At 38.8% G+C, this 16290-nt stretch overlaps 2 protein-coding genes across 12 annotated transcripts in view; both read left to right on the forward strand.

Annotated features, from left to right (window-relative positions):
- The window catches only part of USP47 (ubiquitin specific peptidase 47), a 51255-nt gene that overhangs the window by 31821 nt on the left and 3144 nt on the right, over positions 1-16290 (forward strand). For 7 of the 8 annotated variants that reach the window (XM_064715729.1, XM_064715732.1, XM_064715730.1 and 4 more), the window contains 15 exons: positions 438-605; positions 2315-2446; positions 3145-3221; positions 3533-3588; positions 4101-4213; positions 5054-5158; positions 6187-6394; positions 6806-6921; positions 7836-7955; positions 9174-9957; positions 11562-11737; positions 11900-11980; positions 12992-13107; positions 13811-13929; positions 15393-15523. In XM_064715729.1, the coding sequence (XP_064571799.1) occupies positions 438-605; positions 2315-2446; positions 3145-3221; positions 3533-3588; positions 4101-4213; positions 5054-5158; positions 6187-6394; positions 6806-6921; positions 7836-7955; positions 9174-9957; positions 11562-11737; positions 11900-11980; positions 12992-13107; positions 13811-13929; positions 15393-15523 (2502 nt within the window). The remainder of the gene's footprint in view (positions 1-437; positions 606-2314; positions 2447-3144; positions 3222-3532; positions 3589-4100; positions 4214-5053; positions 5159-6186; positions 6395-6805; positions 6922-7835; positions 7956-9173; positions 9958-11561; positions 11738-11899; positions 11981-12991; positions 13108-13810; positions 13930-15392; positions 15524-16290) is intronic. The other variant, XM_064715726.1, reaches the window with a different exon arrangement.
- MICAL2 (microtubule associated monooxygenase, calponin and LIM domain containing 2) overlaps positions 1-16290 on the forward strand; it is a 219064-nt gene that overhangs the window by 24413 nt on the left and 178361 nt on the right. The gene's annotated exons all lie outside the window — the stretch shown is intronic.

Genomic DNA, 16290 nt, shown 5'->3' on the forward strand with positions numbered 1-16290 from the left:
ACACTAATCAGTCTTACTGTAATACCTTGGCTCAGTCCAGTGAGTTGAAATGGAAAAAAGAGTCTTTGGTTGTGACTGAAAATATTTTCAGTCAGTTCTGATTAGCAGGGCCACATCACAACAGATTTGTTTTTTGGTATCAGACTTCCAGGTACTGAACTGGGATACTGGTGAGTGGAATAGTCTAGTAACAAATAGAACTTGGCCAAGTCTGAGAGCTCCTAATTACTGTTCAGCTGCACACAAACCCCAGGAACACTGAAGAGGTGGACTGAAGACACCAACAGAAACAAGTGTGTTCTTGGTGCTGAATTACAGAGGTCTCTATAGTTTTTGAGGAATTTGATTGCTTCATAGAGTGGATTTTTTCATTTCACAAGCACTGTTATTTCCTGTTCCATGTAACTTTGAATGTTGTAAAATGTCTTATTTTTAAGAAGTCTCCTCAGACTGAGAGTTGCACTGATAGTGGAGCTGAAAATGAAGGCAGTTGCCACAGTGATCAGATGAGCAATGATTTTTCTAATGATGATGGAGTTGATGAAGGAATCTGCCTGGAAAGCAATAGTGCAGCAGAGAGGATCTCCAAAGCTGGCAGTGAGAAGGTATGGGAGCCCTGGCTGGTAGAAGGGTGGGCAGGAGGCTGCAAGGGGGACCCAGCTGGAAGGGCTGACCTGCATTCACCACCAGGATATTCCATGCCAGATTCCCTCTGGGCACCAGCGTGCTCTGCAGGAAAACTGGGGCCTTTCCAAGGTTGCTGTTGTTCAGAGACTGGGGGTGTGCTGAGGAATGCCTTTGCATCACTGCACTATTAAATTTTTCTATGTTTCCTTTATCTATTAAACTGTCATTGTCTCCAAATAGTTCCCACTTTTGCTCTTCTGATTTTTCTCCACCATCCCACTTGAGGGGAGTAGTGACTGACTGGCTGGAGGGATGCTTTGTTCTTGGCTGGGGTCCACCCACCACAAATGTAAATGATAAATATATAATTCATTCTGACATTGAAGGTGAGGTGAGAGGTTGGAAGTGTGTGAGTTTATTTGTATTTTCAAAAATTGACATTACAACAAAGGAAAAAATTCAGCTGATTTGGAGGTCACCTGAGATACATAAGAGTCTTCCCAGCTTGTCAGACTGAGAATTTCCAATAACTTATTTTGCCAGCAGAGCCTTTAATTGAAGATCTGTTTTGCCTTGTGAGCAGTGGTTTTACTTGTGGCCAGCTGTCAAAGGTCTACCAGAGTTAGCTGCAAAGTAGTAGAAGACAATTGGGAAGTTTTGATTCATTTTATAGATGAAGCCAAGGGTCTAAATGTTAAATATTCCTTCAGTCATCTTAATATAAAGGAATTAAATAGCAAGTCAGTCCAGAATAGCAGCCATCCTGCTGTGGGAAATCAGGGTTGGTAGAGATTGCTGATGAACTTGGTTGAGTTTTCATGGAAAATGTTGACTTTTATGGTAATGTCTACAATATGTACTTCATGTATTGTTGTTCAGTGAATTCATTTGAAGTTAGGCCACTAGCTTTCATTCAGTCTTGGTAGAAAGCTTTTTGGCTTCATCTGGTGCTTTTGTAAAGTAACAGTTTTAAAGGCTGACTTGCATGGTAATCTTCACATCTGGCCCTGTTTGTGTTTACCTTGAACCATTTGAGAGGGTGTTTTTGGTATATGTTCCAAATACTGTCAGTCTTAGTTGGAAATGATGAAAAAATTAATTCTAGTCACTTGACTGGAACAAGACCAGAATATTTTATGTGTCTGTAATGCAAGTGGGATGTCCAAGTATTGGCCAGTTGTTTCTTACTGCTTGTTCTCAAGGCAAACAAGCTGTCAAGCCAAGCTTTTTGGTTTGGATATCTTAATAATGGATGTGGGATATGCTGAGAGCATACAGTGTTTCTTCTACATAGTCTAAAAATATCCTTGTAACACTTGTGAATCAGTGTCGTTCAGCTTTATTTTTTAATTTATATGCAGCAGTGAAGGCATGTGCTCAGTGCCCCCTATTTCTATCCATTTATCTATGGAAAAAAAAAGGATGTAAAGCATCAAGTGTGGAGAGGGGTGATCGAAAATAGACCTAAGCTTTGTAGCTACAAACTGCTGAGTAAAGTTTAGCATAGCAGAGCCTGGTTTTGTTCAGTGCCTATTGCATTAATTAATCTCTATTACACAAATCCACTCTTTGCATCCAACTGTTTACATACCTGGGTTTGTGTCCATATTTTGAATTTTTTTTAAATTACCATTTGCTTTGCTTTTCTTCAGTGGGTACATTTCACACCTTTTTCTTCTCTCCACAGAGTTCTTTGCTGTATGAGCTCTTTTCTGTCATGGTTCATTCTGGAAGTGCTGCTGGTGGCCATTATTATGCCTGTATAAAATCTTTTAGTGATGATCAGTGGTACAGCTTTAATGATCAGCATGTTAGCAAGGTAAAAATAGTAATCTTTGTTATGTTTTCTACTCATAAATGGACCAATAAGTTTCTGTTTTGTGGTTTTCCTCTTAGCTGCCCATAAAACCCAGTTTCATTATACATATTTCAAATATTTCCTTGATTTCATCATCTCCTAATGTCCTGCCATATGCATATGTTTCACTCATCAGCTAAACTGATTTCTAGTGGTTTGGAGAGTCTTTATTTATGTATCTATGTATTTCTGTGTGGTGGGGAAAGGAGTGTTTCTCCTTGGCAGTGGTGGTGGGATGGTTCCTAAAGAAGCTGTCATTCATGTACAGACCAGGCTGTATTTCAGATTTTGTCTTCTGTCCATGTGAAGAGCATTTCTTGCTTAGAGAAGTGTTTGTAGATCTGTTGCAGTCCAGACTGTGCTGTTAAACCTGTCCAGCTGATGGAGGTGTTGCAGCTATCATCCATAGGTACTACTGCAATCAGGAAACTTGGTCTCTTTCTCTAAGAAGTTCCCACTTTAAAAACTAAAAAAGTATGTTTGCATTCATTGTAAAATGGAGAGCCAAATCGCTTTGAAATTGTTTTTGGAAGTCAGCAAATAAGCAAAAAGAAATTATTAATATAGTGTGTTGTGTAATGCCGTGTTTCCTTGTGAGAATAAATGCATCTCGATTGCTGCAAGTTTCTCAAATAATCATTACATTGATTTTCTGTTAGATAACTCAGGAAGATATTAAGAAAACATATGGAGGATCTTCTGGAAGCAGAGGATATTATTCCAGTGCTTTTGCTAGGTTAGTATTACTGTAATGTTACTTTTCTTTCTGGTAGTGTTTTAGTGTAATGCTATGAATGGCCAAGGTGCAAATGCCTAACATGTTACATTAAAAGTATTAGCAGATGCTTCAGGTAGTTGTAAGAAGTACCCTGACTGCTGTTTCAGATCATTAAAATAATGTGATATTTCTTTTTGAAAATCATTCTTGGTTAGTGTATAACTTAGATATGATATAGCTCCTTACTGAAAGATAAAGAAACCAGAGCAGCTTCTGAAGCCAATATTGTCTCCTGGGTGATAAATTCACTGTCTCTTCTCTTCCCCCAGCTCAACAAATGCTTACATGCTGATATACAGACTGAAAGATCCAACAAGAAATGCAAGTAAGTTCAACAGCTGTATTTGCAAAAGGTGTTCTTTTTTTTTTTAACTTAAATGTTGCATTTTGTGGTTTTGTTTGTTGTTATGAAACAATGTCATAAAGTACACTAACCTGCACGAAGTGCAGTATTTATTTTATCATAATATAGATGGTACCTTGAGACTTTTATTATCAACTAATTCACTTTCTGGAAGAGTATTTGCACTTATTGTAAAAATGGATTAAGTGCAGTCATCAGCTTCAGTATATTTACTTCAGAAAAGCTTTACTGGTACTGGAATTTTTTGCTACTGTTGCCTTCTTGTGTTGCTGATAACATAAGCAAGGGGAATCGAAGACTGACTTCAGTTTAATTTAAATAATTTAAAAGAGAACAGGGCATGGTGTAGTGGGAAATTTCTGTGGAAAAAGAGTGGGGTGAAAAGGCAAGAAAGATAACTCAAATATACCTGTAATGCCTAAAGGTGGAAAAACTGTATTTTTTAAAAACTATTGCTTTGTTTTTACTGGCAGAGTTTCTTGAGGCACATGAATATCCAGAGCACATTAAACAATTGGTACAGAAAGAGAGAGAATTAGAAGAACAAGAAAAGAGGCAACGTGAAATTGAACGCAACACGTGCAAGGTTAGAATTTCTGCTGGACCGAGTAACAACACATTGCTAGTGGAAAATGTTTCTACAGTAAACAGGGATTTTTTTACTACAGTGCAAGGGCTCCTTTGTGATAAATGTTTGCACTAACAATTCTTTTAAACGAATTGCACACCTGTTGGAAAGCTGTACATAGTGCAGGCATCTGTTAGAGGCATTCACCAGACATTTTTGTTGAATTAATGTATCACATGTGGATTTGAATTTGTATTAAAACCAAAACAACTTAGCACTTATTTTAAGCAAAATTACTTACAAAGAACGTGTAATGCTGCACATTGTGTTTTGTACTGTTAAATCTTTTCATATTGTGACCCTTCACTTTGTGCAATGTTATTTCTTAAACTAATTCTAAATAGTTACTTGGCAAAAAGAGCAGAACTTTTTCAAACCCTAGATTTAATGGCAAAGAAAATTGGATCTCAGTGCCTTACAAGCATGGCAGTCAGCTGCTCTATCTATGAATTAAGTGATTTTCTGAGGAAGGTCTCTCATTGCAAAATGTGTAACTCTCTATGGGAAAAAGGAATTTCACATTCATTGTTCATGTGTGCATTTGGCTTTGGAGCATTTGCTCACTGCCTGTGCCCACAAGATGTTCTGGTTACAGAAGCTGTACCCTAGCTGGGAGAAAGATTCAGATGCACACAAATCCCTCATGTGCCTTTGACATATAAGGAAACTATCCCACAGCTGAAGCAGAGCTAAAGGTGTATTTCATATTAGATTGCATGGATATGGTGTTTTCAACTTCAATGGAAAGACATTTGAAAATGTCTTCATGATAATTTTTCTTCCTTTTGTATTGCATAGATTAAATTATTCTGCATGCATCCTACCAAGCAAATAATGATGGAGAACAAATTGGAAGTTCATAAGGACAGAACACTGAAGGAAGCTGTGGAAATAGCTTACAAGGTATGCCATGTGTAACAGAATAGTTAAATTGTTTGTGGTGATTTCTGCTTTGTGTCTTCAGATTTTTGATTTGTAATACTGTGGGAGTGTTTGAGAGGGCTTGGCTGTGGGGATTTTTTGGGGGGTTGGTTTTGGAGGCTGCTTCTTGGGAAGTTCTGTGTACTGGGGTTTTTGGTTCTGTTGTTTTTGAAGGTGTTCTAGTTTGCCATTGTTGACAAAGTTTTCTACCAGCAGCCATCAGCTGATTGCTGATGGGAGTGATGCAGCCTGCCCTTGTAGAACGCAGTATGATCTGGCATACCCTTATTTTAAACTCAGACAGTGAGAGTTGCTGTTAACTCACTATGGCCTCAGCAAATTGAAAGAATTCTGAACACTTTTATTGGCATTGCAGTAAAAAACCTTGTATTAGATACATAATAACAGAGTTCTTGAGAATCTTCCTGGGTAGCTAATTCAGTAACAGGAATGAACACCAAGGCCTGTTTGATCTCTGCCTTCCTCAAACAGGTGGGGGCTGAAGACATCAATTTTTGCTCACCTACTTGTACTCTTTGCTTCTTGCTGTGTATGTTTTTGGCTAGGAGAGCACCAGCAAGGCACTTGCATATTTGGGATGTGCTGACATCTTCTTGAGATGCACAGTTAGTGGATGTGACTCCCTCCAGCCTCTAAGATGCCATCTGGTAGACATGATAGGCAATGTGTTCCTCTGAAAATACTTCTGGGAAATGTCTTCATGTGCCTCTGTACATACTTTTCAAAATTCCTTCTTTTCTGCATTTTCATGCAGGCTTCTACTTGAATTTGGAAACATGTATATATATTGCATGTATAAATGCATATATAACATGTATCTATATTGCAAAATATCTGTGATGTGTTTTCTAAAACCACAGTGGCTGTTGTGAATTCAAGGGGTTCCTGGGTGTACGCACAGTGAGGTATTTCTAGCTTGCAGGGTAAGAATTAAACTCAGAGCTAAGCTGTTACTGATGTTAGGGGGGTTCTGTGTGTGCACATTGCAGCTGATGGATTTAGAAGAGGCTGTTCCCTTGAGCTGCTGTCGCCTTGTCAAATATGATGAGTTCCACGATTACTTGGAGCGCTCGTACGAAGGAGAAGAGGATACCCCAATGGGTTTGTTACTTGGAGGGGTCAAGTCAACCTACATGTTTGACTTACTGTTGGAAACAAGAAGGCCTGACCAAGTTTTCCAGTGCTATAAACCTGGTGGTAAGAGATATAATTGCAATATATGCTTTTAGTCTATCCTTATCTATATTGTGTGATGGCACAAACACAGAGCTGTAAAACAGCTTCAGTGTGAGGTGTTGCAAGAAAAAAAACCTAGATTTTACAGTCAATATTCAGAACTACATAATGTCCTGTGCTGCTGACTTTGCTTCTAGTTGAAGCAGGTCTGAGATATACTAAAATTTGTCAAACTGGAAGGATTTTTCTTTTTTGGTATTAAATTTGATCAAAAATGTAATTCTGAAATTGGACTGCTTTTTGAGTTTTCACTGTTTGTATTTAATGCAGCCCCTTAATTATTACATCAGACAAACATTCATGTGTTTTCTTTGTCTGTTGAATTTTCTCTGTGTATATATGTGACTTTTTCTTTTTTTCTCCTTCCTGCAGAGGTCATGGTAAAGGTTCATGTAGTCGACCTGAAGACTGAATCTGTTGCTCCTCCAATAAGTGTGCGAGCTTATTTGAATCAAACGGTGTCAGAGTTTAAACAGCTCATTTCAAAGGTACTTTACAGTCCTTATGGACTTGTGTTACAGAGTTTTCATTTGTTGTCACTGTCAAGTGTCATAATTTCCATACTTCAAATGAGAGCCTGCACCTCTTGCAGATCATGCTGTGAGTCCTGTCCAGCAGGGTTCAGTTAGAAGCTACAGCTGAGTTTGTGCATGTGCTCACTCCTGCTGAGAGCAGCAGGCTGCTTCTTGCTTCCATGCAGAGTTAGTACCTTCAGCATCCTCACTGAGAGTCCAGCTGGTGACACAACTAATGAGCTGTTAGCACACAACTGAACCTAAGTGTAACTTCCCCCCAGCTTTAGCATTTGACACCCAACATCCAAAGCTGTCCATGTCCATATTACAATCCTTTTCTTCCCAGTAGCCCCGTGTTACCAAGATGCAAATTGATTTTTACATGGTTTGAAACCCAGGGACATTACTGCTTCCATTGCATTGGAAGACAGAGATTGAATTTGCACATTTCTGTGTAAAATAATTCAGTAGTTGGTGTAAGTTCATAGTATTTGTTATAAAATATGATTCCAGGAATTTGAGTTCAGTCTAAGAATTAAGTGAATACTGTGCAAAATCTGTTGTTCAAGAATGTTTTTAATTTTCAGTTGGTTCATACGTTAAAGATAAGACCATTGTCATAAATGATTTTCCAGTTTTCTGCAAAGCCAGGTCATTTTATGCTTCTGACCTTTTGGAAATACTGACACTTGCTATATATTAAAGGGTGGAGGAAAGGCACTGGGACTGAACAGGTTTGGGAGATCTTCCCCCCATGTTTTCTTTTGCCATTTCCAAGTTGATGAACAAACCTGCTCCTTTCCCAGTGAATAATCCCAGAAATGCAGCAGCTTTTTCAATTTTGAAGGCATGTGTGATGCCCATGTTCTCTCCCTGTCCTGCTTTAGGCCACACACCTGCCCGCTGAAACCATGCGGGTGGTGCTGGAGCGCTGCTACAACGACCTGCGGCTGCTGAACGTCTCCAGCAAAACTCTGAAAGCTGAAGGCTTCTTTAGAAGCAACAAGGTACCTCCTCTGCTTTTTGAATTGTTCATTCCTCGTGTTTGTGGTTCCCTGTTGTGTTATAAAAGGCATGGACAAGAATTGATAATGGATAAGTGTCCTGGATTTTGCTCTGTAGTGTGTGGGTTTCTGTGCCTGCTACAGTGGTGCTGGTGAATACTCCAGGCAGTTTATGAAACAAAATGTGCATAGGAGAGAGTGGACTGAGGATCAGACATGTGGCTGTTGCTCTGGTTCAGATGATGCTGAGCTTAACAGCCTTGTGAAGAACACTGTTAAAAGTCAAGCATTCTTAGGGAGCAAACTATGAAACCTGCTGTGGATGTGTTTGCTAAAAACACCTGAACAACTCTACCTGCTCTTAGTATTATTAAACTTCTTAAGAAACAAATATCAAAACCAAAAGCAAGTTTTCATTGGGTTTCTATCTTAAATTCAGTAGTTTTCAATGTGAAGATTCCCCCTGGACAATTTACATTATTTTTTCAAAAAAGACTTTTAATAAATATTTCCAATAATAATTGTATGATGCACTCAGAAGAAGAGTAACTTAGCACTCAAATAACTTTAACATTTTAAATGCACACATTGCCCTTTTTTACTGCTGTAGAAATAGCCCATCTTTTAGCACATTTTGCACATCCTCTGTCTGATGTTGAAGCTCAATATTAAATCATCTTGATGAAGGAAGATTAAGGAAGACTTGGATGGCTCACAGCTGAGCAGAACAGTGGCACTGAGTTGCTATTCTTAGAGGCCTTTCTCAATCAATGTTGCTACAACATGGAGCCCTTTGACAAAGGGAAGAGAGCCATTTAATTTGCACTATTGTTGAACATGTATACATTTAAAACTTCTTATGACACTGTACTAGAAAGTAAAGACACAGTGTGCTGCAGTGGTGGGTCTCATTGCTGCCATAACAGTGCTGTGCACGTGGAGTGATCCATGAATCCACTTCTGGATGTGTTTCCTGCAGCTTGTCAGTCTGCTTACAGTTCACTGCAGTCTTAAACATGGTTATGAAAACAAGGAAAAGTGAAATCATTCTTATACTGCAGACTCCTTGGTCTGTCTTTTTCTAAGCGTGTATTTTAACATTTTGATAAAAGGTGATGTTTCTTGATGGCATTATTTCTAATGTGTGCTCAACCCCGTGTTTGCTGTTGTTGCATTTATTTCAAAGAACACTACATGGTCCAACACTTGTTTCCTGTTCAGGTGTTCATTGAAAGCTCCGAGACCTCGGACCGCCACGTGACGTACACGGACTCGCAGCTGTGGAAGCTTCTGGATCGCCACGCAAACACCATCAGGCTGTACGTGTCACTGCCAGAGCAGGCTCCTGGCTCTCAGCTCCGACGGGCCCTCTATCAGAAGTCTGCTGGGGCTGCAGGCAACTTGGAGGAACCTTGTGAAAGAGTAAAAGGACCTGTAGGTAATATGAAATCCGTAGAGGCGATTTTGGAAGAAAGCACTGAAAAACTTAAAAGCTTGTCCCTGCAGCAACAGCAGCAGCAGGAGGGAGATAATGGAGACAGCAGCAAAAGCACAGAAGCCAGTGATTTTGAAAACATTGAGTCACCTTTAAATGAAATAGACTCTTCAGCATCAGCAGAAAACAGAGAACTTGACAACCAAATTCAGGTTTCTGATGCAGAGAATCTGCAGTCCGAGGAGCGGTCGGACTCGGATGTCAACAACGACAGGAGCACGAGTTCGGTGGACAGTGACATCCTCAGCTCCAGCCACAGCAGTGACACTCTGTGCAACGTGGACAATGCCCCCCTGCCCCTGGCCAACGGGCTGGATTCCCACAGCATCACCAGCAGCCGGCGCTCAAAGGCCAATCAGGGCAAGAAGGAAACCTGGGACACAGCAGAAGAGGATTCTGGAACAGACAGTGAATATGATGAAAGTGGCAAGAGCAGAGGAGAAGCACAGTATATGTACTTTAAATCAGAGCCCTACACTGCAGAGGAGGGTTCAGGAGAAGGGCAAAAATGTATGTATTCTTTTTTAAGTGTCTTAAAAGAATTCTGTGGGTTTTACTACTTAATTTATGTGCTGTGTTAAATAAGTCTAATGGCAGCATTGAAAAACTTGATTATAATGTCAAATTAAAGCTAATGGAAGTGCTGACAGGATGTTGTGATGTTCAGCAAAAATCTATTTTGATCTTATTATAAGTGATTACATATTTGAAAAGTGTCTTGCTCTTTTGTTTCTAAGAAAATGAACCTCTGCTCAAGTGTATGGATGGTGCTCCCTGGAGAGCAAGCTGAGCTGCCTTCTAGTGAAAGGATCATAGTTGCATCTGCTGCTGCTGATTCACCTGCTTCAGAATGCACTTATTTAATGTGGTTAAAACAGCATATTTCTGTTACCATTCAGGCTAACAAACCTGAAAAGCCTTAGTCATTTGACTGTAAAGATAATTCAAATATACTTGATATTGATGATTTAATTCACTAACTGAAATACAGTGGGTACAGTGGTTCATATGGCTGACATGAAAGTATCCAAACCAGTGCAGTATAAGAGCCTAAGTGGTATATAATTGTCATAAAAAATAAATAATTTCAACAACTCTCTGTACCTGCATGTGCTTTATAACTAACAGAATAATAATAGAAAAATAATAGGATGTAAGATAAATATTTTCAAAGGCAAAGGCTTTCATGTCAATCCAGAAATCTGATTGTAATAATAATAGATAAGGAAGAGTTTCTCACAGAGAAATTGATTTGCACCTACTGAAGCTTTGATAAAATGACTCCTTTAGCTTGGAATGGTCTTTCTTCAGGCCTAATTCTGAACTGCTTTTATTTTTCCCTGTTTTGTTTTGGTTGGTGTAGTTGGATTCAGGAACTACTTGTTTGTGGTGATTTTGATGTTATCATAGTACACATAACAATTATCCTGAGGGGAAAACTTTCTTTTATTTTTAATATAATTCAAATAATTTATTTGTTCACTTCAGTATTCTGGATAACTTATTCTAGAGTGTCGTGAAGTTACATAATCGTGATATAGTTTGTAGTGTAGTACAAATTTCATGTATTAAGAAAAACAATTTCTAAAGGTAAACTATTCCCTTTACATTCCAGAATTTAATGTTACTAGTTTTTCCTTAATTACAACATTATTCCATGAAAAAGTCCCTTAATCTGGATTTGAGCTTGTCTTGTGATAGCCTGTGGCCTTCCAGAACACAGAATTGACCTTTTTAATGCTGAAAGCCAGGAAGGAATATAGAAGGGGTTGGGTGGCTGTGCCCAGCCAGTCCCAGCACCAAAGCAGCTCCCTGTCCTATGAGGCAGAGAAAGCTGGAGGAGGATTTAGCAGTTGCTCCATGGAATTCTGCTTGTTTTCTCAACTGCTGTGTCCCCCAGAAATATGTGCCCATAACCACTTCAAATATAGAAAAGTTTTTAAAGGTTATGATAACATCATTAGATAAAGTGTAAATGTAGCCAGTAACCATAATTCAGGCTTTTCAGTACTCTTGCTGCAAGTGCTAACTCTGAATATATGGAAATTGTATGTGAGTGTTTTTTTTGTTGTAGCAAGGTGTTTGATACCATTTTTATCTTTATTTTTGCTTAGGGCTGATGGTGCATGTTGATAAAAGAATTACACTGTCTGCCTTCAAGCAACACTTGGAGCCTTTTGTTGGAGTTCCATCTTCTCACTTCAAAGTCTTTAGAGTCTATGCCAGCAATCAAGAGTTTGAGAGTGTTCGGCTGAATGAGACCCTTTCATCATTTTCTGATGACAATAAGGTTGTTCAGAAGTTATTTTGAATCATTGAAAGTATATTGGTACAATATAGATAAAGTTAATTTGTAACAGGTGAAAGAATTCTTTTTGGTCTTGGTAGCCCGTTACAAAACACAATTCTGATTTTGATACCAGTTCTAACAAATACTCCTTTTGCATTCTAGATAACTATTAGACTTGGAAGAGCCCTTAAGAAGGGTGAATACAGAGTCAAAGTCTATCAACTCTTGGTAAATGAGCCTGAGGTAAGGCATTGGATGTTTCAATGCTGATTCATGAAAATATTGGTGTGTGCCTTGGCCGAGGTTTTGCTTCGAAATCTTGGGAAAAAATGAAACTCCTTTTCTTCATATTTCTCCACAAGGGATATAGAAAGGATTTAGAGAGGAAGTTAAGAGATTGTTTCTGTTCCAAGTAAGCAGTTGGAATGTGATTTACACTGTCTCTCAAGTGTCTCTGTTTCTGTAGTGTAAATGGAGGACAAGTGAATTGTTCCTTTGTTTCCCTTAAATGTGTGACAGTCATGTAGCCTTCTCTCCAAAGGAGAAACTGTTTGCTTGTGGCTGTGGTTTCCAGTGATGCTGAACTGATCTAATTCATCCCATTCATGTGCTGCAGATAGTGCTGGTCAGGAGGGTTATCTGGATAATGGTCCCTCTGCATAAGGCAAGGCTGAAACAAAAGTGCCTCTCTTGCAGTAAGGCAGCTCATAAGCTTGTTACATCTTCTGGGACCTGAAAAATACAGAAGTGGTTATATAGATTGTGGACTGGATAGATTGCAGTCTTTACAAGTTGACTTTGTATGCACTTCAATTTTATTTTTTGGACAAAATTGCAGAAGATGTATTAATAATGGATAAGAGACTAAGCTGAACTGCTCAAGCAGGGAATAAGATAAATTTAAAAGCAACTTCCATGGATGGAGCTGTCTCTGATCATGAGAGCCAAGCAAATGGCATTTTTATGATGATGTGGCTTATTTAATTTGAAAGCTCCTTTGCCATTGTGTGGGATGTGAATGTGATGGTAGCATTAACAGCACAGGCAGGCAGAGGGTGGGAGTGTCCTGCCAAAGGGCTGCTGCTACACTAATTAGTTCCACCCCATATTAGTGAATTCATTGCCTGCCTTGTTAACAGGAAGCTTGCTGAACTTTTTGCCATGTGGATGGGACTGGTCACAAGGCATAAACAGTGGTACAGTTTTCTGTTTGAAAGAATTCTGTCCTTTATCTCTTTTTATTTATGTTCACAGCCATGCAAGTTTCTTCTAGATGCAGTTTTTGCTAAAGGAATGACTGTCCGACAGTCCAAAGAGGAGCTGCTTCCTCAGCTTCGAGAACAATGTGGCCTAGACTTGACAATTGACAGGTAAACCTGATGAAATATCATTTGAAAACGTGTTTGGGGATTTCTTTCCTCTTGTGAAGAAAGAAAATAATGAAAGAAGCAGAAATAAATTGCTGTGGTCTTTGAGTCAGTTTGTGAATACAAACACTAATTCAGCAATTCTTTACTTTCATCTCACACAAAATGAATTCTGTAGGGGATAACATTTACATAGAATTGCCTGCAATATATCTGCAGCTTGAGATCTCTCTAATGATGGTTTCCTTCAGAAAGGGAGATATTAAGTAAATCAGTTTTTAAAAGAGCCACCCGCTCTCTACATGCAAGCCCAGCACAGATCACTGCAGCAAACTGCTTGTGCAGCATCACTGTGTGTGCACAGCACTGATCTGGGCTGTCTGCCCTTTACCATAATTGGGTAATCCCTAATTAGGAAATGGTTTTCTTCCTTTAAATCCCTACATATTTCCTGCATTGAACAAGTGCAATACAGAATTGTTTCCCTTGTGTTTGTGGATGATTCAGCACTAAGCCAGCAGTGACACCCTGCTGTCAGGATTTCTTCTGAACATTGAACTTGTTCCTGTTAAACTTCACCAAGCCTTGAATCAATGAGTTGTAGTATTTCAGTTTTGTCAGAAAATACTCAGTTTTGATCTCTGCCAGTGCTAAGTGTTCATGAGCAGATAGAAACTCACTGGGGTTTTTTGTGATGTATTTATAGGTTTCGCCTACGAAAGAAAACCTGGAAGAATCCAGGCACTGTGTTTCTGGATTATCATATCTATGAAGAAGATATCAATATTTCCAGCAACTGGGAGGTCTTCTTAGAAATACTTGATGGTAATGATTTATTTTTAAATTAGTATTAGTGATGACTAGGTAGCTGAAATATGTGCATGCAGATACATAATGCATTTGTATAATTTAAGTTGGCACAGCAGTTCAGTCATTTAGTAATTTTCAGACAGGATTGAAAACACTTCTGTCAAGGAATTTGGAACCAAAGCTTCTGTTCATCAAAACAATTTTGGAATCAAAGATTAGAGAGCAGAATGTTTCTGAAATTCTGCTTAAATATAATTTAAATTATGCCATTTCTTAAGCATTCCTTTGCATATACACTTAAAATTTTGATTCTGAATTCAAAAGTAATTTAAGGGTAAGAAAAATAGGCCATGCTCTTTGGCCTCTAGATTAACAGGTACTGCAGTTAATGTATAGATGAGGAATGTGAATTCCATTCACTCAGGAATTTTCTTCCTAGGCATACCTGGTTTAAGAAGTCTCACTTAGCTCCTAGTCAAGTATTTTGGGAGCTGTGTTCAATTCTGGTATTTTCAGTTTTAATAGAATTATGCCAATGAATGTATCAAAATTTGAAATGAACCTGGAGATTCAGGAAGCCTGCAGATTCCTAAGGACATATGTATCAGCTCCTGCTGTAGTTCAGACTTCACAGTTCAAAATTTTTATTAAAAAATTTTGTTCAGCTCCTGCTGTACTGTTTCTGTAGGGAGCAGGTCTTGGAGATACAGCTTCAGACACTGGAGCCCACCTAACTCACCTTGCAGATCACAGGGCTTCCAAGTGTTCTGCAAGTTTCCACCAAAACAAGCATGTAATGTTAGACATAAATGTCTAATCCTCATGTTCTGCATGCTAGATGATAAAATTATAGGCTAATTAAAAATAAAAAATCAATCAGCCCTTGGATATCATTTCTGCTTATCTAATTGTAATATAAACAGTATTGTTCCATCAGCCAGAGACAGCTCTGAAACCTGGAACAAGGTATAAAAAGGCTGGAGGCAGCAAATACTAAAACTCTTGAAGGTGGTGGGTGAAAAGATTATTTCAGTAACAAGTGTAGAATTGGTGAGGGAAATCTAGAAGTGAAAAGGGAAAAGCTTATTTTGGTAAAGGAGGTGAAGCACATGAAGGAATACCAGATAGCTGAGGAAGGGCTTGTGCAGATGCCAGATCTGGAGTCAGCCTCTGGTTAGGGGGATAGATCTGCCATGGATAACTGAGCTGGGCTTTATGGCAACTGCCCTATGGCTTCAAAGAGATTCTGCCCATGAAAAATTCATTTATAGGAGCTGGTAACAGAAAATTTCAACTAAATCATAGTCCTTTCCTCTTCCCCTTTTTCACAAGTGAACTGCTTGCAGCACACTGGGTTACTTGATTTGTGCATGTATCTCTAGGGCAGTCTTCCATATTAAAGTATCTTTAAGCTATGCTCTAATTTAAAATAGGATATTTTGCAGTGTTAATACAAAAAATTTCTCTTTCTTCGCTAGGAGTAGAAAAGATGAAATCCATGTCACAACTTGCTGTTTTATCAAGACGATGGAGGCCGTCAGAGATGAAATTAGATTCTTTCCAGGAAGTAGTACTAGAAAGCAGCAGTGTTGAAGAACTAAAAGAGAAGGTAAAATGTGTAATATGATGCAAGTTTCTTGTGATGACCAAGAGCCTTATTGATGTTCTCTGGTGGGAAGCACAAGGATGTCACAGCCCCAAAAATCTTGTTGCATGGTGATTATTTTTCCCTGGGAACTGATAACCTATCCCATCCCATTACCAAACCACATATTTCTTAGTTTCACCTAATGATCTGGTCTGAAAGTATTTGAGTGAATACATGCAAAAAAAGAAGTCACATCTTGAAGTTTAAGCAGCTTAATAGCACCTTTGTCCCTTATAAAACACACATGAAAGAAAAGCTGAGCTATTGCCTCTTGGTGTTTTTTCAAGCTAATGTTTTGTTATTCCAAAATACCAAACCTTTCAGCCTCCTCTTATTTGAATTTGACAACTGTTGCTGTATCAAGTAGGCTGAACTATGTTTTGGTTGGAAAGAAGTGTGGCTGTGGTATTGTTTGGTTTTACTCAAGGTCAGGATGATCTAACAGGTAAGCAGACCTGTGTCATGCCAGCAGAAATCTGAAACTGTTTTGTTAATTCAGTGTATCACAGGGTTCCACACTTGGAGAAACGTCTATTTATATATGGCAATACCCAGTTGTTAGGAGGCCACCTTGGATGTTGAGGCCAGTAAAAATGGTGGTGTCAGTGACCCTGAGAATTCATAAATGAGGGGTGGTAGTTCACAGGCTGGGTTTGTGTTGTACAGATTAAGCTATGGGCTGCTTTCTTGCATTCCTCAGGTAGAAATGAAGTCATAACTACAGGTTC

The sequence above is a fragment of the Zonotrichia leucophrys genome, chromosome 5 (assembly GCF_028769735.1).
Source record: "Zonotrichia leucophrys gambelii isolate GWCS_2022_RI chromosome 5, RI_Zleu_2.0, whole genome shotgun sequence".
Lineage (NCBI taxonomy): Eukaryota > Metazoa > Chordata > Aves > Passeriformes > Passerellidae > Zonotrichia > Zonotrichia leucophrys.